This window comes from Notamacropus eugenii, chromosome 3 (assembly GCF_028372415.1).
Source record: "Notamacropus eugenii isolate mMacEug1 chromosome 3, mMacEug1.pri_v2, whole genome shotgun sequence".
Lineage (NCBI taxonomy): Eukaryota > Metazoa > Chordata > Mammalia > Diprotodontia > Macropodidae > Notamacropus > Notamacropus eugenii.
Window position 1 is genome coordinate 106,505,498 of NC_092874.1, and position 23,984 is coordinate 106,529,481.

Consider the following 23,984-nt stretch of genomic DNA (forward strand, 5'->3'; position numbering starts at 1 on the left):
ACATTGTCCCTCTTTTTCTTTTATAGCAAATTTCTTTAATCAAGAAGTTCTGTAAGTACAAGGCTAAATCTACTAAATAACAGATGAAAATTGGAACTTCTCTGAGTTACTATAATGGGAAGCAAGAATGAATAGCTTACAACTTTAACCTATATTCATGTCCAAATGAATATAATATGGAGATAACATCCTCCAAAGGAGGAAATGATTAGACAAAGTAATAAGACAAAGATATAATGCGATAGATGTCTGATTAAATAGTATAGCAAAATTTTTAGGAAAAGCAACAGGATCAAACTGATTCCTCTAAGAATTATATACACATGTATATGTTTGACTTCTAAAGTTTATCATGTTTTGAAAATAAGGTCTCAAATTTGGATTTTTTGCACAAAATTTGTATAAGATAGTGGTAAAAGTGAAATTATTTTTCCTTTATTAAAGTATCTGGTTGATAATTTTAAATGCAGATGGATTCATTTTATGGTTGCACCCTCACATTTTAAAAGATTCTTATACCAGCTACAGGATTTAGGTAAAGACAGAAACAGTAAATAGTATAAACTGAAATTCTCTGAAGTTTCAAAAATGGAGAACCAATTTTACGAGATTTTACTAATTTATACTAAGTCAAAATTATCTGGGAATTTTTAGATCTGAACCAGGGAAGCAGAACCCCCTTTTAAAACCATCCCAAGAATAAAACCTATTTTCAAAGGGGTCAGATAACTACATGAGACATCTGGGATTCAAAAAATGCTCCTTAAATGGGCATTGGGAATAAGCAACTGGGATAAAGGGAACTTGATGTTAGTTATAATTCATGTTTAAGTTTTCTTGTTTATCTTGGTGACATGTAAATCTCCCTTCTCAAAACTAGTCTATTGTGAGTCATCTAAGTTTAATCTGTACCTGACTTAATGTAAAAATGCATTTTGTGTATGTTTAGGGAACTTTATTGTGTTGTTTGAACCTAACCCTACATGGCTAGGAAACTGAGCCATTTCTATGTTCCTTTAGCCATTTTGCTCTCACTTATCAAATCATATGTTTTCTTGGAGCCCCTGTCAGATATGTCTGACTATATGGACTCTTAGATCCATCTATTGCCCCCGATATTGAGTGAACATCTGAAGTCATAGGAGACCTTGCCCTCTGATTTTGAAGGGGCCTGAAATAAAACGACATCAGACATAGACAGCTTTCCCAAGAGTCTGGACCAGACCTTCATGAAGGACAGCTCCCTCCCTACCTGAGCCCTTTGCATACCTAGGATTGGCTACTTATATTTTTTGTAGCTTTATGGTCCTTACCTTGATCCCCCTTGCAGCCTGTTTCTTTTGCCCTTTTGTAATTACTCTGCAGTGACTGCCCATCTCTGAGGATGTCTAACCACAGGGAAAAAAGCAATTTCTCCCATCTCCCCACTCACCCTATGAATCTGACAAAGAATTTGATCTTATCTTTAGTGGCCCCTATTTCAGGAAGCAGTTGGAAAAAACCTGACTCCATCTAGATAAGAATTTTTTTTTTAACTTCCCCTTTTGAAGGAGAGGCTTTTTCTATACCTTTCTTGGTCTACAGTTGAACCCTTAAACTTGCCTTTGACCAAAAGGAGGAAATTGCCAGGCCTAGAGGCCTGAGGGCTACCCGAGTCTTCCCTTACCTCTATCGGAGGTCTTCGGTTGGCCAAACCGGATGCTCGTATGAGAGAAAGGACGTTCCAGAGTCGAACAAGGGTTGAGCTTTATTTCAGGGTCTAGTTACAAGTGCAGGGGAATTCTTCCTAGGAGGGAGCGAAGAATCTCCCAAGGAGGCAAAGATCTTACAATAAGAGATTGGAAGTAGAAGTATAAGTGGGGAGAGAGGGGGAGGGGAGAGAGAAGAGAGGAAAAGCGGAGCCTTGTGTCCTGTCCGCTCCGCGCCCTTCCACCCAAGAGAACTTTCAGGCTTTCCTGATCCTACTTAAGCTCTCCAGTCGCATAGTTTACATCTGAATACCGTGCCTGTTAGGTGTGCCCAGATCCGGGACAATCTCAAGGGCGGGGAGAGCTCTCTCCCATCACGTTTCTCACGGGAAGAGGCGGAAATACACGAGATAGCTCGGTTCACCTCGATTCCCAGTCGTTTCCTGGGGGGTCTTGTGAGAACTCTAAGATTTAGAAGTTCCTACCTTTACCCGCCCGAGACTGTCCACATGGAATTGAGCTTCCAACCCCAGCAGGAAATGATAACATTTAATATCATTTTGGGACCTTAATAAGGGCCAGAGCCTGAATTAACCAACCAGAAGAAGAACCTTGGCCTAATAGCCTCTTTAGTCTCTGAAGAAAACTCAGTGAATACCTCTTTTTATGTCAACAAAGCCAGATAGGGCTGACTTAACATTCTTTATGAGACCCAAGACACTATCTTGAATAATAAGACTTTTTCTATATCTTAATATTTTGTGGACATATACTATGTTATGGCATGTTAATGGTAAAGAAAACACAGATATCCTGGGTCCTAATTTCAACTGAAACTTCAACTCTCTTATCTTATTGCACTTATAACTTATTCAATTAAGAAAATTCCTTTCACATGGTATAGTTAGACACATAGAGACCACAAATCTTAGGGACACAGACATCCTTGGATAGTGCTAAAACAGATCTAAGCTTGGTCATCCTTGTATCAGACAGTCAGAAGTTTTCTTCTGTCTCCATGATCATGTATCTTCTAGCTTTAAGGGAATAAACAATATGAATTTAGCCTGTTTGCCTCTTTTAAGCAAACTTGCAGGTCAACAACATAGATCCTCCAGGTTTAATGCACATTTGGCCATGCTAGATTATTTCCCTTACAGTCACAGAGCATTTCTGAGTCTCAGTTTCCTCATCTACAAAATGTTTGTACTGCCCCCTCACAATGTTATCACTGTACCCATAAAGTCCAGAGATTTATGTATATGATCGATATGTAATATAATTTATATACAATTGTTGTTCAGTAGGTCAGTGAGGTTTTCTTAGCAAAGATACTGAAGTGGTTTGGCATTTCCTTCTACAGTGTGTCCCCATTTTACAGATGAGAAACTGAGGCAAATAGGAGTTAAGTGAGTTGCCCAGGATCATGCTGCCAGTAAGTGTCTGATGCCAGATTTGAACTTGTGAAGATAATTCTTCCTGCTCTTCCTGATTCCAAGCCTGGTACCACCTAGATGCCCCTTCCACCCCTCTCCCTCCTGCATATCATATTACATACAGTATGATATACATATTACACATACATAATACATGTAAAATAATTTATATAAATTGATATGTAATACAACTTATACATATTACTTTATGGGTACAGTGGCAGCACTATGAGGGGACAGTGCAAATATTTTATATGTGAAGAAACAGATTCAGAAATGCTTTCTGACTAAAAGGGAAAATTAGCTTGGCTAAATGTGCATTAAAACTAGATGATCTATTTGTGTCTATATAGTTCTAAAACAACTAGTAGATTAAACTACTTTAAAGCAGTCCATCAATTTAAGAATGAAAAATCTATATACACATATGTATGTATTTATATACCTTCAAATTATTATTAATAATAATTATTGACCAGGACCAGGAAGAGAGACCAAATTTGTGTGACTTGCATAACACTATGCAAGAACAGACTGTGCACAGAAGTTCAATAAAAATTCATAGATGGGTGCATAGATTGATTCAATGAAAGCACTGGAGAAGTATAAAACATATCCTATCCCCAGATTTCAGAATATTAGTGCTGGAAGGGATATTAATATTCCATAGTCCAGTGGTTCTGTGGCAGGTGAGGGAATTGTGACCAAGAGAAGAGAAATGACTTGCCTGATGTCACTCAGGTTACAAGAGGCAGGATTGAAACCGAGCCAGATTTTCTGACTCCAACTGGCCTTTCAACTATTCCACCCACACATGTGATGGGACAGAAACTTTAAACTTCCATGTGGCCTCCCACACCGTCTGCCACCATGGATTCATGTAATTATGAGGTAATCCCACCTGCTTCTCTTTTTTTCCTTCTTCCTGCTTTCCAGGGACGTTTGCCAATAACAAAGATGATGAAAAGACTGCTAAGGGCTATACCTGTGCCAAGAATTCTCCCAGTATTAAGAATCCCTGAAAATTGTTTTTGTTTCTGTAGGAGGACCCTCATCAGTAGTAGGCTCTGGGTGGAGTCAACAGCTAGCCAACATGAGCTAAGAGGACTAATCATGATAGAAATTGTGTGGTTCCTTCCCCTCCCTGGCATAAGGGTTGTGGGGAGGGAGGAGACTAAGCATTTATATAGCACTTACTATGCGCCAAGCTTGTGCTAAGCACTTTACAAATATTATGTCATTTGCTCTTCACAATAACCTTTGGAGGTAGGTCCTGTTATGACCCCCATTTTACAGTTGAGAACTGAAGCAGGACAGCAGGGTTGAGATTGAAGAAAGCTAGGGGCTCCCCAGCAATAGGAAAAATATTATGGTCATTCTTGGTTAGACAGGAACATTGAGTTGGCTGGGATAACCCTTGGGGAAAAGCTGAGTGAAGTTCCAGTCACAAACTTCTTGAGTTTATGGCTCTTCTCTCTGCCCTGAGTATGAACTGAGGCCAAGCAACAGTCTGAGAGACTATGACTTGGAAGGAGAGAGACTATGCTGGTGCACAGAGGCTAGAGAAAGGCATTGAGCAGACCCCAAAGGGAAACAAGCAAATGGCAAGAAGCTAGTGCTATCCATTCACTAGGCCTCAATTCTATTACACTGTAGGATACCATTAAGTACTGGGCTGTGGCTTTTGCAGGGACTGAAATTTAGTTGAAGTAGGGGAGGAGGAGGGAAACAATGAATCCAGAGCCCACTGTAAGTCAAGTAGCATTTATTAAGCATCTACTGTGTGCCAGGTAGTGGGCTAAGTTCTAGGGCTACAAAGAAAGACAAAAATAGCCTCCACCATCAAGGAACTTACATTCCAATGGGGGAGATAACATGTGAACAAGTATTTGCAAGCAAGATGTAGATAGATAGATAGATAGATAGATAGATAGATAGATAGATAGATAGATAGATAGATAGATAAATGGTAGACAGACATATTTGCACATACACAAATGTAGATATATACATACACACATATACATACACATATATGGGATAAATTGGAAGTAATCTCAGAGGGAAGGAACTAGAATTAGAGAAGACAGGGAAAGGCTTCATGCTGAAGGTGGGATTTTAGCTGAGAGGAGAATGAATCCAGGGAAGTCAGGGGGAGAGAGAGGAGGGAGAGCTAACTATTGCTTTACTGAAGGGAGGCAGATATTACTACTTTGTCTTATGTTTAATGTCTTTGTATTCATGCTTTAAATGGATTAGGGGAATTTAAGAGATTAAACCAAATTTTTGTTGTTCCCAGAGGATACTTCTGGATAGAAAACTGATCTATACATACTATTGAGAAAGGTTTAGATTGTATCTTGGTCCTCTGTGCTTGAGGTATGAGGTCTGACAAAGATCATATCTGTGTCCCCCAGTATATCTTTCACATGTATCTGTGTGTTCCATTTTTTCATTACTGAATTTACTTTAAATAATTCCTTTATCTTTAGGCTTTTGACTATCAAGAAATCTAAGAAGGTGGAAAACTCTTAGATTAATATTACAAAAGAGCTATCTCCATAACCTTAAAGGAAGAAAAGAATATCCTGAATAAGAGGGCCATGATTCTGATTTGCCATAAATCTCCAAAGTGGACACCTGACATTATTGTCTGCAGAGCTAAGGCAACCATAGCACTTTTAACAGATGAACAATTGTTATTTCCTCAGTTGAAATTCCAAGCATATATATTCAGGCCAATTTTGCTCAAAGAAAGGAAGAAAGAGGAGTGTGGGGAAAATTCTTGACATAAAACTATAAGATTTGAGGGAGCCAGGACAGATTAGTAGCAAGATGAGGATTACACACCGTCTTGGGGTGAGGGGAGTGGAGAGATGGGGAGAAAATTTGAACTAAAAATTTCATGGAAGTGAATGTTGAAAACTAAAAATGAAGAAATTAATTAAATAAGAAGGTGAGGGCATGACCTGATGATTCAGATAGACCTGGGAATGTCTCCTGTGCAAAGTCTATCTAAGTCTAGAACATAAACCTGCTTTATTTATCTCCAAATCAATTCAGAGAGTGAGTATTTTGCCTTTATTGTGTGATTTTCTATAAGAGAAGCTATTTAGTGAGGAGAACAAGAACAAAGCAGGAACCCTATGCCGTAACCCTTCTTCTGTCTCAACACCTCTGTGACCCCAGGCAAGTCATCCCACCTCTCTATGGCTCAGTTTCTTCACTTTTCAAATAATGATAATAATATCACTGCCATCACCCAACACAGTTTTAAGGATTAAGTGAGATAAAATATAAGAATGTATTTTTAATCCATTAAATACTACATAAACAAGAGCTATTCCTCATTATTTCTTTAGCACATTGTTTGGAGGCAACTCTATTGGCCCAGCTGATGGAGCACTGGGACTGTACTCTGGAAAACCTGAGTTCAGATCAAGCCTCTGACACTTGGTAGCTGTGTGACCCTGGACAAGACACTTCACCTCTGCCAGCCTCACGTTCCTCATCTGTGAAATGGAGACAAAAGTACACCTGCCTTTCAGATTTGTTATGCAGATAAAATGAAATACTATTTGTCAAGTGCTTTGAAAACCTTAAAGGACGTGTAAATGCTACCTATTATAATTGTTATCCTCCATCTGCCTCAGTTTCCTCATTTACAAAATAGAAATAATAATAGCACCTACCTCACAGGGTAGTTGTGAGCATCAGATGAGATAGTAATTGTCAAGCACTTAGCACAGTGCCTGGCACGTTGTAACTGCTATATAAAGGTGATTATTGCTATCCTGATTATCTCATTTCTTAATATAAGTTCCATGCTAAACCTTGAATATTTATGGGCTTATTAAGGAGAAGGTATCTCTCTTACCTCCCATGGTTGTTGTAAGGACCAAATGAAATAATATTTGTAATATTTATAATAATATAAATATACTAAAACATTTATAGCTATACAAATAATATTTGTAAAGCGCAATGTTGGCATGTAGTATGCACTATATAAATGGTTATTCCTCTTTCCTGCTTTACAGAAGAGAGAAATAAATAGCACTTCTCAAAGGGCCAATGGGTAGGGTTGAAAACAAGAAAACATCTACCAAAGCCAAAGGCGGTGGGAGTGGGAGGGAAGAGGGAAAAGAGAAGGGGGAAGAAAGAAGGAAGCAAGGGAAAGAGCCACAGAGGCGGAAGCAGGGCTTGAAGGTGGACAGGACAGACAAAGAGATTTATTCCCCCAACTCAGCCTCAAAATTTCCACTACAGATGGGGGAGCAACTCTTTGGATCCAAGGTCACTCTTATCCCAGGTGCAGAGTCCTCCATGATCTCATGAGATCAACACCCCCTTTGCAACTTCCTGAGAAAGAGAAATAACAAATATAGTTTCCTTAAAAACAAACACTGATAATCTGGGACAAATGATTAATAAGTTGAAGGTACAAGAACATGTTGAAAGAAGTAGAAATATTTAAATTCAAAAAGGTATAAGGGGGAAAATTGCTGCTACACCCAAATTTTTAACACAGACATCTGAACAATTTATATTATTTTATTTTAAAAAATATATACTTGATCACCACAACCTTGTGAGAAAGGTATTGCAATATTATTGATTCCAGTTTATAGCAGGGAAAACTGAAATTCAGAATGGTTATATAACATGCCCAGAGTCATTTGGTTTATGGAACTCAGATTTGGACACATCAACTGCTTCCACATAGAGCCAACTGGATACAGTTCTGGACCTGGAATCAGGAATATGGGAACTCAGATCTGACCTCGAATATTTATTAGCTGTGTGACCCTGGGCAAGACATTAACCTCTGATTGACTCAATTCCCTCAATTGTAAAATGGGGAGAATAATAACTTGCAGGGCTGTTGTGATGATTGAATGAGATGTTTAAATGTACCTTAGCCCAGTACTGGCATATTTATGGTTCAATCGTTTCAGCAATGTCTGACAATCCATGACCCCATGTGAGATTTTCTTGGTAAAGATATTTGGAATTGTTTGTAATTTTCTTCTTCAGATCATTTTACAGATGAGGAAACTGAGGCAAGAAAGGTTAAGTGACTTGAGTCACATAACTAGTAAGTGTCTGAGGCCATATTTGAACTGAGGTCTTCATGACTCCAGGACCTCTATCCACTGTACCACTTAGCTGTTTAGGCCTGGAGTATAGCAGGCATTTAATAAATACTTATTTCCTTTATTCCCCAAGAGTTGTTCTGCTAATGAGTAAATGTATTTTATACTTATACTCAGAAGATATAACTAGATGATACAGGTGGAAAATAAGATTTTTGCTTAGTATAATGAAAAATTTCATATCAGCTTGAGTCATTTGGAAGTGGAATGGGATGGTTCAAAAGGTAGTTGGTTCCCCCTCACTGAAAGTCTTTAAGCTAAGCCCACTTGTTCAAGACATCATATGGAAAACTCCTATCCAGACATGACTTGAGAACTCCCAACTGACTATGAGAACCTATGAAGTATAAATCTAGAATAGTACTATTTAGCATATATTATTATGAGGTACAGCAGTGAAGTTGACAATACAGTCTGAAGAAATATGATATAAAAGAAGCATTCCAGATTTAAGAATAACATTTTTATCTATGTACCGTATCAAATACTTGTGATCTCCGAACTACAATGGAAAGTTTTCAAAACACAGAATCTAGTGGAATAAATCAACATGAGGCAGGACCACATGAGATATATATCATCCCCATTGTCCCTTTGGCTAATGGTGGTATACTAAAGAGGCTTTAGATGAGCCTACAGAAGGTAACCTCCCATCTCAGTGCTTTCCTTTCATTACAAAATGTAGTTTGTCTGTTTGATCTACCTTGCAATAGTTTGCAGGTCAGTAAATGCAAGAGAATAATAGCAGGACATTGACTTTCCCTGTCTGAACTCCTTCAAAAATGATGATAAAAATAATAAAAGGGGAGTAGAGCCAAGATGGCAGAGTAGAAGCTGAGACTTACTAGAGATCTCCCCCCACCCCAAGCCCAGCCAAATACCTGCAAAAATGACTCTCAACAAATTCTGGAGTTGCAGAACCCACAGAATGATGGAGTGAAGCAAATCTCCAGCTCTAGACAACCTGGAAGGTTCGACTGGAAGCATGTCACGCCATGATGGGAGCAGAGCACAGTCCAGGTTGGTCCACACCAGCACATATGGGACCTGAGAAGACCTCAGAGGACTGAATCTATGGTATCTGTGGTGGTTTCCAGACTTCACAACCCCTCAAACACAAAGGACAAATTGAAAGGTCAGTGGAAAAAACCTGTTGCACCTGTGTGAGAGTGGAGAGGAGTCTGGTTCCATCCCCAGTGTGGTGGAGGGGTTGGAGGAACCTGTGGCAGCTGAAGCAACAGCAGGGGCAGGGGCAGTGTCAGCGGTAGCATCAGTGACTGTTTCTGGAGTTCTATGCACACAGATTGTATGGGGATCAAGTACTGACAGCACACTTCCCACTCCCACTAGAAGCAGAGAACTACCTTGACAAAGAACTCAAAAGTCAAGTAAATGTCTGGGGAAATGCTCAAAAACTGTAAAAAAGAATCAGACTATAAAATCTTACTCTGGTGACAAGGAAGACCAAAATTTACAACCAGAAGAAGACAACAAACTCAAAGCTCCTACATGCAAAGTCTCCAAGAATAATGGGAACTGGTCTCAGGCCATGGAAGAACTCAAAAAGGATTTTGAAAATCAAGTAGGAAAAGAAGAGGAAAAATTGGGACAAGAAATGAGAGTGATGCAAGACAGTCATGAAAAACAGTCAACTGCTTGCTAAAGGGGACCCAAAAATACTGAAGAAAATAACACCTAAAAAAGCAGACTAACCCAAATGGCAAAAGAGATCCAAAAAGCCAATGAGGAGAAGAATGCCTTAAAAAGAATTGGCCAGATGGAAAAGGAGACCCAAAAGCTCACTGAAGAGAATAATTCCTTAAAGATTAGAGTGGAGCAGATGGAAGCTAATAACTTTATGAAAAATCAAGAAATTATAAAACTAAATCAAAGGAATGGAAAAGTAACAGACAATATCAAATATTTTATTGGAAAAACAACTGACCTGGAAAATAGGTCCAGGAGAGACAATTAAAAAATTATTGGACTACACATCCATGGGAGCAGAGCCTAGACATCATCTTTCAAGAAATTATTAAGGAAAACTGCCCTGGTATTCTAGAACTACATGGTAAAATAGTTATTGAAAGAAACCACTTATCACCTAACTGAAAGAGATCCCAAAAGGAAAATTCCTAGGAATACTGTAGCCAAATCCCAGGGCTCCCAGGTCAAGGAGAAAATATTGCAAACAGCCAGAAAGAAACAATTTGAGTATTGTGGAAACACAATCAGGATAACACAAGATCTAGTAGCTTCTACATTAAAGGATCAGAGGGTTTGGAATATGACATTTCAGAGGTCAAAGGAATGAGGATTAAAACCAAGAATCACCTACCCAGAAAAACTGAATATAATACTTCAGGGGGAAATTATGGTCCTTCAGTGAAATAGAGGACTTTCAAACATTCTTGAGGAAAAGACCAGAGCTGAATAGAAAATTTGACTTTCAAACACAAGAAACAAGAGAAGCATGAAAAGGTAAAATAGGAAAGAGAAATCATAAGGGACTTACTAAAGTTGAACTGTTCATATTCCTACATGAAAAGATAATATTTGTAACTCTCGACACTTTTATCAGTATTAGAGTAGATGGAGGGTTTATGTACACATAGAAGGAACAGGGTGATTTGAATATGAAGGGATGATATCTAAAAAAATAAAATTAAGGGGTGAGAAAGAAATATATTGAGAGGAGAAAGGGAGAAGTAGAATGGTCATAAAAAAGGCAAGAAAAAGCTTTTTCAATGGAAGGGAAGAGAGGGAAGGTAAGAGGGAAAGAGTGAACCTCACTTTCAATGGATTTGGTTTAAGGAGGTAATAACATGCACCCTCAATTTGGTATGAAAATCTGTTTTACACTACAGGAAAGCAGGGGGCAAGGGGATAAGCAGAGAGTGTGGGGAAGAAAGAAGGGAGGACAAATGGAAGCAGAGGGTAATTAGAAGTAAACACTTTTGAGGAGGTACAGGGTCAAAAGAGAGAATAAAATAAATGGGGGGCAGGATAGGATGGAGAGAAATGTGGTTAGTCTTTCACATCATGACTGTTATGGAAGTGTTTTGCATGACTACACATGTATAACCTTTATTGATTTGCTTGCCTTTTCAGTGGGGATGGGTGTGGTGGGAAAAAAGGGTAAAAGTTGGAACTCAAAGTTTTAAAAATGAATGTTTAAAATTGTTTTTACATGAAACTAGGGAATGAGATATACACATAATGGGGTATAGAAATCTTTCTTTCCCTACAAGAAAATAGAGGGGAAAGGGATAAGAGAAAGGAGGGGGCAGTGACAGAATGGAGGGAAGATTGGTGGAAGGGGTAATGAGAATGCATGCTGTCTTGGGATGGATTGAAGGGAGAGATGGGGAGAAAATTTGAAATTCAAAATCTTGTTTAAGTGAATGTTAAAAACGAAAAATTAATTAATTAATTTTAAAAAATTTAAAGAGGTAATAATGACATATTTATATGATGCTTTAGGGTTTTATATAGGTTATCTTATTGATTCCCATAGTAACCTCATAATTACTGCAGCTGCGTTTACTCTCATTTTACAGATGAAATGCATATGCATATTTAATGGTAATTTAAATGGGAAAATCTTTCCCATTCATTAATAGGCCCATAGGACTTGCTTAAATCATATGGAAGTCTAAGTCACATGTGGTGGGAGGAGCTTACTGAACAAGTGGAACAGGAAGGATGGAACAGAGCTAGAAGGAAGTTGGTGAGAGCAGTTAAGGGTGGAGGAGAGAGAGGACATAGGCAGGCACAGGTAGGCTCTGAGTGTTTGTTTGTAGGAAGGTGGGGGAAAGACTTGGAAATGCCCTTGTCCTCTACCATGATAATGTTCTTAGTTACTATGACTGATTTGGCTTTCTGGTATTGGGATTTGGTTTCTAGTGTCTGAATAATGCTTTTCTTCTGCCTTCTATATGGAGAGTCTGTTATACTTTGCAACCTACATGGGTCAGGAAGAAGAAAAGTATATCACAAGAATGGACATTTCTTTAGGCCCCCACCTCATTGTTTACCAGGTAGAACTGAGCACTCAATGGGCATATTCATGGTCACCACTGTGAATATTGCCTTGGCAAAACAACATCTAGGTTTGAAACAACCAGGGATATTTGGCATAGAGAAGTGAAGACTCCAGATGGCATAATAGATGTCTTCAAATATCAGGTATTTGAAAAGACAGTGCAATTTTAAATTTTATAGCTTGTTTAAAAAGCTTTGATAACTTAAAACATTCAGATCTCATATTTGAAAGACTATGATGAGGTAGAAAAATTAGGCTTTTACTGTTTGGGCCCACAGAACAGAACTGCTTGCAAAGTGTGGAAAGTAAAAAGAGGCAAATTTTGGCTTGACATCAGAAAAAAAACAGAAAAAAAATAATTTCCTACCAATGAGAGCTGTCTCAAAGTGGAATGAATTACTGCAAGAGGTAATAGTTTTTCCCTCCTTAGAAGTCTTCAAGCAGAAGTTGCATAACTACTTGTTGGATATATAGAGATTTTAAAAATATATAGAGATTGAACTAAATGGCCAGTAAAGTCCCCTCCCAGAATTCAACTTCAGTGGTTTTGTGACTGAGTCCCACATCTCTATTGGGATGTCAACACATCAATCTTTGACAACCCCTTTCTCCACCTGACCTTCAAGAATATCCAGTGTTCCCCTGGCTCTCCCAGCATAGGAACTGAATTAAAAAACAACAACAAAAAACCTCTCTTCCTTCTAATCACAATCAGACACCGGAAATAAGGTATAAACTATAATAGTCAAGTTGATATAATAAAAGAATTTTCTAGGAAGAACCAACACCACTCTGTAACACACACACACACACCTTTACTCTCTCAGAATTCCTTTATTGAATTTCCCAGTCCTCAAAGGAAGGAAGGAAGGAAAGCTCAGAGCACTCATACGTGCATCCTACTGTCTCTGGGACGATGACATTGGGCATTCTTGGGTCAGTCAGGAAAGGGCCTTCCTATATTTTTCTAAAGAGATACATACCTATATATCCTTAGAAAGATAGATGGATAGATATACATACATATAAATCTATAAACATATATGTGCATATATACGCATGTATTCATATGATGTATGTATACGTGCCTTAACAGATATCCAAGCACTTTGGGGTAAAGGTCAGGAAGAAAAGTTTATCAGGAGAATGGACATTTCTTTATACTATCACCTCAATGTTTACTAGGTAGAATGAACCCTCAGCTTTGGAGGGAGGGAGGAGGGAAGGAAGGAAGGAAGGAAATGGTGCAGTGGGGAATCCACAACATGCTGGGTGTACATTCATCAAGGAGCACTCCTTTATGATGCTGATAACAAAAACTTTGGCCAAATACAAAACAAACAAGAATGGTTTACTGAGAGTTCAGTGACTTTCACCCCAATTCTCAAGCTTCAAAAAGAATTATAGAATCCTAGACTTGGAAAGGACCTTAAAGGCCACCTAGGCCAACCCTCTCCTTCAAGAACTACCACCCCGTCACTCTTCCCCCTCCCAGACCCTACAGCCTTCCGTATGAACACACATACACATTCGGCCTTTCTCTTAAAACTGTCGTTTTAAAAAACCATCTTTAGGTTAATCATCCATATCAATACTAGTTATTAAATGGAGAATCTCTATCCCTTCCCCCTTGAAATGATTTCCACAATAATACTTTCCATGAGAGCTCCTCTGACCTATATACCTGTCACTCTGGAAACGTGTTCTTTCCTTAAAGTAAGGATTCCACTGGTATAGCCTTAGATACACTAGGGAGCTCTGCAGAGAATGGCTGACTGTAGGTACCATATCATAAAAAGCTCTTATGACTTTTTTTTTCAAATTAGAGGTAGTGAGGTACCTTCCATGGTAACATGGAGGCAAATGTCAACAGCTGTTTGGAGATGGTATTGATATAAAGGAAAGATGTTGCAAGAGGGTGAGTAAATTTCCCGTCCTCCCAGCTCCTCACCCTTTGAGCCCCATCTTTACTGTCTGTCTGACACTAAGAGAACTTTGATTGGCTGTGTACACTTTTGGATCAGGAACAGATGGAGAGGGCAGAGTGGGAAGCTCTGTTCTTCAGATCTCAGAAGTTTTCTTATTCCTCTAGCCTCATGATGCATTGCTCTCCTACACTGTGTACTTTGCTACCCAGTGAATAGTAATGATGACAAGTAAAACTCAGCTTAATCTACTTGAGGGCAAACCAAGCAAACAGCTCAGTGGTGGGTATTTAATAAATTCATGGTTAATGAATATGAACTAATTAATTAAATCAGCTGAGCATAGACAATGATTTTTAAAAGGATAAACTATATACAGATAGGCAATTAAAGGGCATATAGTAAATAGAGAACCCAGGCTGTGATATGGATTTTAGCATTCCTTGAACTTGAGACCTCTAATCATCCCTTGAAACCAAAATATTTTCACTGCCAAGGTTCCTTGGCCAGCTCAGACAAGAAATTCCTAGGATCTCTAGAGTCAAAGTCTCTTTCCCGGTCTGGTGGACCTCCCCTCCTCTACCCTAGCTACCTGAGAATCCTGTGATTTTCCTGAACCTTAACATCTATTTAATTAATACTTCTTTAAAAAAAGATACTTCTTTAAAAAAAAACATTCCTCCTTCCCAAGTGTCAGAGAACTCTCTTTGGTAGATAGATGGATACATTAGATAGATAGATAGATAGATAGATAGATAGATAGATAGATAGATAGATAGATAGATAGATACATATATACATACATACATACATACATACATAGATACATAGATAGATAGACAGATAGATAGATATAGGTGGGTGGGTGGGTGTGTGGGTGGATGGATGGATGGATGGATGGATAGATGGATAGATAGATAGATAGATGGATAGATAGATAGATGGATAGATAGATGGATAGACAGATGGATGGATGGATGGATGGATAGATGGATGGATGATAGACATATAGATATACATACACACATATATGTATATGTGAATGTATTACGTATGTCTCAGTCTCTCTCAGTCATTCTCGTGTCATGACCAACATGACTCCGTTTTCCATCACACTTCTGCTCAGTGACATTCTTTACTCTGGTTCTTCTTCTGTTTGTCATATGTTGGGGTCTTCTCATCTCACCATGTGCTTCTCCATTTTCACTCGGAGTGATTCTCCTTTTTTAATTATTTTGGAGCCATAGTAATGTGTGCCTTGAAGGTGTTCCCCTGGGATGAACTTCTGAGTGGACATTCCCAGGATGGGCAGATGTGAACAAGGTAGTCTGAGAAACATCTATCCCATAGAGGCTATGGTACTTGTTTCTCTTTTCCACCCCCTACCCCCCCATCTTGACACACACACACATTTCATTGTTCTAGGGGACTAGGGCTTCAATTATTCCAAATATATATATATATATATGAATACGTAGGGGCGGTTAGGATAGTACAATGAAAACAATATTAGATTTGTAATCAGAGAACCTAGTTTCAAATATTGTCTTCTCCAGTTATCATCTGTTTGATCTTGGACGAGTCATTTAACCCTCTTGGCCTCAATTTTCTCAACTGGAAAATGAGGAATTGGTCAAGATGTTCTTGATTGTTCTTTCCCTCTCCAAACCAGTGGTCCTATGATCCTACATATATGTTATATGGACAGAAAACATCATCAATAGAATCACAGTTTTCACAGCAAGGAAATCTCAGATTCAGGTAAATGTGATTGTGATTGACAGAAAAGGGCCTCTCACCACAGAGGGTGATCATGGGAGCTCATTAAATGACAAATTATCAAGAAATTGCATGGATAATTAAAAAGATTTTTGTCGAGGAAGTAGGATACCTGGCACTCCTACACCTGTAGCCTAATCCTAACTTTATGTGGAGGAAAATCCCTCCCAGGTGGATTCTTCTTCTCATTTCCCAAAGCTCCAAGAACAATAGAAATGACACTTGATGATTAATACCAATACTGGAGTCTCTTCCGTCCTGGCCAGAGTCAAAAGCTAAATTTGGAATTGTAAAGGAGTTGCTGAGTCACTATTTTCATTCCTCAGCTTTTTTGGTGCCAAGTAGAAAGGGTTAAAAACAGTGAGTGAGAACTCGGGGTTACACCAGCGTGTTTGGATCCCTAGAATCACTATGAAGTCTTTTGTCTTCCTTTTTTTCCTAGGAACTGCTGGTAAGTCACTCTTGCTCATTCAGGGAACAAGTATTTATTGAGTCCTATCATTGTGCTAGTGACTGTGTGGAATGCAAAGTATATGGCATGGTTTTAGTTTCAAGGAGGTTGCAATTGATTTGGAGGAACAAGATTAACATAAGGAAATAGTAGCCAACAATACATCATATAATAATGTTGAATTCTATGGTATAAACTCTATGTGTCATGGGTATTCAGAGAAAGCAAAGTAAATGTGACATAGAGGCATTAGAAAAAGCTTTAGAAAGTGCAAAAACGAACCAACAGTAAAGAGCAGAAAGAATTTAATAGCTGAAGAAGACATTAAAGAAAGGGAGAACTTGTATCTTGTCCTTTCCACATATTTGGAGTCATTTAAAAATCACCACTATATACTTATCAAATGCCTATTATATCTTAGGAACTATGTTTGGAGTTGGGGATCAAAGATAAAAAACAAATAAGATAATCTCCTCCTTCAAGAAACTTACAATCACTTGAAGGGGACCAGGTATGGAAGTGGGGGAAGAATTGTAAAGAGAGAAGACTGTAACATGCACAGAGATAAGCATCACAAAAAAACAGGATGTAATGGGGGGGGTGGTAGATGAGAGATGACTTTGACAGAGTAATTGAGGAAGAGTTCATCTACATAGCACTTGAAATGAACCTTGAAGGAAGAGAAAGTATCTAAAAATGAGAATGGGGCAGAAGCGTCTTCCTAGCATGAGGGATGACTTGCTGTAAAACCTAAAGGGTAAGAGATGGCATGTCAACTTCAAGAAATAGGTAAAGGTCCAGTTTGCCTGAAACATAAAATTCTAAGTTGACTCACCTCTCAAAATTAGAGATCTAGCTTGGCCATTTAAAGATGTGGTGGTGGTGGGCAATGATGATAATATGGGGTAATTATTCCAGAGCAATGAAGGGAAGGTGGGTTACAGGGATTGGCAAATAAATACCTATGAGGAAAAGGATGGGCTGGAAGAAATCTAGAGAAACAGTCTATGAGCCACTGACAAGATAGGAAAATTGACAACCAGAGTTTCAATGTTGTGACGTTCTCTGATAGTTGGCTGAAGCTTCTCTATCCCTGATCTACCTTCCTTTCTTTGCTCTGGAATAATTCACTAATGTCATTATCACCTCCCACCACCACTGTGATCCCAAATCTTTGAAGAATATATTTGCATGAGACTGAAGCATATTTTTTCTTTTTTTTTTCTTGAAGGCTTTTTTTTGACCTGTGTTTTCTTTCACAGTATGACTTAGATGGAAATGTGTTTTGCATGACTACATATGTATAACCTATGTCAAATTGCTTGCCTTCTTCATGAGGGGGAAAGGGAAGGGAGTGAAGGAGAGAATTTAAACCCCAAATCTGAAAGAAAAAAAAGAACATTAAAATTGATTTTACATGTTATTAGGGAAAAAATATTTAATTTTTTTAAAAAAGAATATATCTGCATGACCTCCAAATTCAAGGATAAAAAGAGAAATTCTTTCAAGTTTAAATTATTTTTCTAAACAATCTAAACCTAAAGATTTAGGTAACCTAAAGGTTACTTAACCCAGGGGTTACCAAGAATGTTCTGCAAAACATGTCTACTCAGCTTTTGACCTCAGGAGCTATAAGTCAGAAGAGCCAAAATATCTACAATAATACTAATGGACCAGATCTAAATCATAAGTATGAATGGACAGTTGAATAGTTACACCATGTGTCTAGCATGTGTGTGAAGAAAAGATAAGTATACAATTGAGATACCTTTGAGGAAAACAGCCATAGAACATTAATGTCCCAATTATATACGGCAAAGGAACGTTACTAGCTAGCTTTTCTCTGCTTAACCTTAGAAGGCATTGTGGAAGAGTTAACATTTCAAGGGAGATTAATTTAACCAGTAATTCCTATTTCTTTTTACCTTCAGTTGCCTTCCCCAGGATTAATGTCGAAAGAATCATAGGAGGGAAGAACTGTGCAAGGAACTCAGTTCCTTACCAGGTGTATATAGCTGCTGATGACTCTATGTGTGGTGGTTCCCTCATCAGCACTCAGTGGGTACTTTCAGCTGCTCACTGCTACAGTCCGTAAGTGACTCACTATCACTCCCTAAAACAAACTGAGCTGCTAGAACTCCCCAGAGCTTACTCTGCATTGAGGGGCAACTAGGTGGTGCAGTGGATAGCGCACCAGTGCAGGAGTCAGGAGGACCTGAGTTCATATCTCTCCTCAGACGCTTGACACTCTCTAGCTGTGTGATCTTGGGCAAGTCACTTAGCCCCAATTGCCTCATCCTGGGTCATCTCCAGCCATCTTGATGAATATCTGGTCACTAGATTCAGATGGCTCTGGAGGAGAAGTGAGGCTGGTGACCTTGCACAACCCTCCTTCACTCAAAACAAAGTCAAGTGCAAATCATGTCATTATTTCTCTGATGGCATGGTCTTCTTCAGCAATAAAAGACAAACACACACATACATACACAACTCTGCATTGAGAACCAGGGGGTCCCTAGATGGGAGAGGATACTATAGCTCAAGGTACTTATCTTTCAAAACTGTAGTGTGTACACAGGCAAGGAAGGGATCTAAGATTAAAGTTAACCTAGACAAGAGAGTGGCAGCACATAGTATTTAGAAAGAAGCCTTTATTAGTCACTTACTGTGTGCCAAGAACTAAGGTAAGCACTGGGGATATAAATACATTCATCAAAAGAGACAGTTCCTCCTTTCAAGGGACATACATACTAATGGGGAAGGCTGCGAAGACAATGCACAAACAGGAACAGAAAAGCAGGGTCGAGGTGCCCCGCAGGTCCATGAGGGAGTCAGGAACAGGGATAGGAAGAGAAACCTTTAACAGATAAGATAGCGACTAGGCCTGTGATTTTGATTGGGATAGGGGACTCACAGGTGAGGTAATTACCTCTACCAAAGTCAGCCTTTTCTGAAACTTTCAATCTCTGGGCCAGATTTCTGAGTTCTGAGAGGGAAGTGATTTGTCCACTGTCACATAGAGAGTTTGTGTCATAAATAGAATTTGAACCCAGATCTTCCTAGACTCAAGGCTGACTTGCCATCTACTATCCCAATACCCCCATGGTAGATATAGAGATAGACTAAACCCCCCAATAGGAAGGATTTAACCAACTGCAACCCTTCATTCTTTAGCTCTTTCTCTACCTTCACTGGGTTTTAAAATTTCCCACTAGACTTTTTGAAGTCTTGGGTAATTGTCAAGAGATTACCCTGGAAACTCCCCAGTGAAGGGGACATAGGGAACTGAAATGAAGAATTCAGTCCCTGTATTTATTTCAGTCATGAAATTTAGAGGTTACCCAGGCTTGAACTTTGGGAAGTGAATTTCCCAAAGTTGGCCATCTTCAGGGCTCCTTGTATGATCTCACAGAGGACTGAAGACATGGCATATCCTGGAGGAGGAGTGGAAGAGGACCATAATTAGGGTTAGTAACATGATAAGTTGCTCTGTGGAGAGAGAGCTCTACAAATGACTATCAATTAGCATTGAAGATGGAGGAGGGGGAGAAAAAATCTCACTATAATTAAAGGAGTCCTTCAATACAAAATGTCCAAAGGAACCCCTCAGTCTAGAATTTCCAAGGTAAAATTTCCAAGAACATAGGGAAACCTATTCTCCTGATGACGGCCCTTCAGTTATATTTTAAGATGCCTCCGACTCCTCCTCCATCTCTTGTACCTAAAATGCCCTGATAGGGAATATGGTAAATGATACATGAAAACCCTTGATTCTGTCTTCTTTTTCCACTACCTAGGGCAAATCACCACCCTTATGCATTCTGATATGGCAATTGTCTATGGGAAGCAGTGGTATCAGAAAGGGGAATGTTGATTTCACCATCTTTAATATGAGCATCTGTAGAATACATGCTCCAAAGCCTGAGGGTGTTGGGGGAGTGAGTTACGAGACATAGTTGGTTCCTTGTTTGAAGAATTGGAGGAAAAGAACAGAAATCAGGTTGCTTAGGGATGTTCTTATTTTTTTAACTTATCCAGACAAATGCAAGTGATCTTAGGTGCCTACAACCTTAAGGCTCTTGAGGGCACTGAGCAAATCATCAACTCTACTAAGGTGATCTGCCACCCCAGCTACAGTAATGAGGATATCAACCATGACGTTATGCTGATTAAGCTGACTGAATCTGCCACCCTCAGCTCTCATGTGTCTCCAATCTCCTTACCCACTTCCTGTGTGACTGCTGGCACCAACTGCCTCATCTCTGGCTGGGGATTAACTCGGATGAGTGTCTGTAAGTGGCTAGCTGAATTAGGACTACAGAACTTGTGCCCAAAACCCAAGTCCCCCAACATCCTTCAGTGCTTGAATGCTCCTGTACTCTCTGACAATATCTGCCAAGATGCCTACCCTGGTAGGATCACCAGAAATATGATCTGCCTGGGATTTATGGAAGGTAAAAAGGATACCTGTCAGGTCAGTGGCCTCCCTTCCCTCAGTACTAACTTAATCTGATTCTTTCTCTTCTCTATATTTCTTCTCCCATGAGCCAGCAAGAAGCTATCTCCCAGCTGGGGCCCTCTAAAAATGAAGCTAAATGATGGGATGGAAAGCTCTTCTGGAGGTGGGGACAGAGAAGAATTAAGAATGTTCCCTCTGAAATGATTTTGTAGTGAGAAGAAATAGAAATACAGAAATGCCTGTATGTGTGTCTCTTCAGGGCATCTGGATGGTGCAGCGAATAGAGCACAAGCCCTGGAATTAGGAGTTCAAATCCATCCTTAGACACTTACTAGCTGTATGAGCCTGGCCAAGTCACTTAGCCCTGTCTGCTTCAGTTTCCTCATCTATAACATGAACTGGAGAAGGAAATGGCAAAACTACAGTATCTTTGCCAAGAAATCCCCAAATGGGGTCACAGAGAGTCAAATATAAGTGAAACTAGTCAAAAACAACAACGAAAAGTGTCTCTTCAACATGAGCATCTTAGGAAGAGATTGTGTAAAGAAAAAAACTGGGACAGAAAGAATGACATAAGGGCCTATCTTCCTTTTTATCTCTGCGGAGTTCTCTATGGGCACACACGATAGGGAGAGAAAACACGAAAGGAGTAATATGTCTGACTGTGAACTCTGTCCTCTCAGGGCTGAAAGAAAAGCTTGACCTTCTTTCCATTGTATTCCAGGGTGACTCAGGTGGTCCTGTGGTCTGCGAAGGTCAACTCCAAGGCATCGTTTCATGGGGCATAGACTGTGCCAGGAAAGGCAATCCTGGTGTCTATACCAAGGTCTGCAACTATGTGGATTGGATTGAAAAGACTATTGCTGATAACTAAGTTCCTTTCCTTACTTCCCTTCCTTGACTTCCTCCTTCTTTCCTTCTGGAAAGGAGATGCAACAATTTCCATTCTAACTCCAGGCCCTGAAAATGACTAAGTTTTTTAATATCATACAACTTCTCTGAGTGTAACCTTTGACATATACACACACATGTATACATACATATATACATATGTGTATATACACACATATATGTGTATATATGTATATTTCTATCTATATTATATATATGTATAAAATTTTACACTTTGTGTAGTGCTTCACATAATGGTACAGCTAATATAGCTAACAATTTATATAGGGCATACTATGTGTCAGGCACTATGCTAAGCATTTTATAATTATTTTCTCATTTGATCCAACAATAATGAAAAGTAGGTGCTATTGTTAGCCTCATGTTATACATGGCCAACAGAGGTAAAATGACTTGAGCAGAGTCACACAATTAATAATTATCTGGGGTCAGGTTTGAACATAGGTCTGCTTGATTCCCCTCCTATTACTCCATCCACTTTTACTGCCTAGATGTCCCCAAATCTTCACAACTCTGTGAGGCTCCACAGCCCCATTGTACAGATGAGAAAAACTTAAACAAAGGGAGGCTAAGTGACTTGCCCTAATTACATAACTGCCAGGTATCTCAGACAGATTCAACTTTCTACCTACCGTACCACTTAATATGTAAAAGGTCACAGTTGTAGTGATGTCAGAGCCCATCTTGTCCAACATCAACCTCATCAAGAATCCTCTCTGCAACATTTCTGACAAGCAGTTAATCAATCACCTTCAATGAGGGAGAATCCACTCCTCCCTGAGGCAGTCATATTTTTGGACATTTCTAATTGCTAATTTTTTCCCTTAAGACAAACCTACACTTCTATCCATTATTGCCTAGTCTTCTTTGTTGAACCAAGCCAAGCACATCCAATCCTTTGTCCACTGTGAAAGCCTTTCAAGGTTTGGAAAACAGTGATCATAGCCTTCTCCATCTTCTCTTCTTCAGGTTATCCATCATCAGGTCTCTCAGCTAATACCAATATATCACCAATTCCCTCCTCATGCCAGGTACCCTTCCTTAGATGCTATCTAACTTGCCAGTGACCTTTCTAACTTGGAGCACCCAAAATTGAACATAATACTATACATGGGTAGACCACAAAAGAAGATATCAAGAATATCACGTGCCATCATCTGGTTTATTATTCCACTCAATGCAGTTTGGATGGGGAGTGAAGGAAAGGGAGCTGGTATATCAAAATATTGACTCACTTTGAGTGTTCCGTACATAAATATTCACGTATTTTCTGCACATGAACTGTTCTGCAGATAAGTGGAGGAGTCTCTATTTCTATTGTCTCACCTCACTTCCCACCGGCCACACTCCTTTGCCTTGCTTCCTTGTGTATGCTGTATTCTATTAGATTACAAACTCCTTGAAGTCAGAGACGATCTTTTTTTTCTTTCATATTTGAAACTCCATCACTTAGCATAGTACCTAGCCAATAGGAGACATTTAATAAATATTTATTAACTGACTCACTTAACACATTTAGCCTCTTATCTGAGCCTTTTGAGATATTTTGGAAGCCTGTAATTCAACATGTGAGCTACACCAGTAAGACTCTAGTCCTCCTTCTCTCAAGTGTCAAAAATTCCACTGGAGAAATCTGGATTGAACTAGGTCCTTTACTGAAATCACATAGTCCTGACTAACAGTTACAAAATAAACTTTTGGCACAAACCCAGCTCCAATTCAATTTTCCTTCAGAACATAGCACTTCACATTCAAGAGAACAGATCCCTCCTTCCTCCCATCCCTAAAATGCTCATGGGCATAGCTCCTCCATCATCCCTAACCCAGTCACTCAGTGCTGAATGTCTTGTCAATGTTTTCCTTTCAAATAATTAAGCAGCATTGATAAGCATTAGCATAATCCTGTGAGCAAATTGAGGAGACTGGATCAGCAAATGGTAGTAGGAATGGAATGAAGCACACTGACCCTATTTTGTGATCCAATTCTGGATCAAACTCAGTTCCCTTTCAATTCAATTATGGCTCTAGTTCAATTCCTGTCCTGTGAGAAAACTTAATCCAATTGTGGAAATTATGAGAGGAATTGGTTGCATTGTTTGAACCTAGCCCTGCATGACTGAGAGGCTGGACCAC

General features: G+C 39.2%; 1 protein-coding gene across 1 annotated transcript; it reads left to right on the forward strand.

Annotated features, from left to right (window-relative positions):
- Positions 1–16,440: 16,440 nt before the first annotated feature.
- Positions 16,441–21,813, forward strand: LOC140531234 (trypsin-like). Its single transcript, XM_072650294.1, has 4 exons — positions 16,441–16,480; positions 18,412–18,571; positions 20,519–20,954; positions 21,664–21,813. The coding sequence occupies exons 1-4, from the start codon at positions 16,441–16,443 to the stop codon at positions 21,811–21,813; spliced, it is 786 nt and encodes a 261-aa protein (XP_072506395.1).
- The last annotated feature ends 2,171 nt before the right edge of the window (positions 21,814–23,984 follow it).

Bases quoted from the DNA above. Each gene is read 5' to 3' on its own strand.
- LOC140531234 (XM_072650294.1), top strand. From the start codon at position 16,441: ATGAAGTCTTTTGTCTTCCTTTTTTTCCTAGGAACTGCTG. The intron at 16,481-18,411 runs GTAAGTCACTCT...TTTTACCTTCAG, and splicing joins TTTTTTCCTAGGAACTGCTG to TTGCCTTCCCCAGGATTAAT. The intron at 20,955-21,663 runs GTCAGTGGCCTC...ATTGTATTCCAG, and splicing joins GTAAAAAGGATACCTGTCAG to GGTGACTCAGGTGGTCCTGT.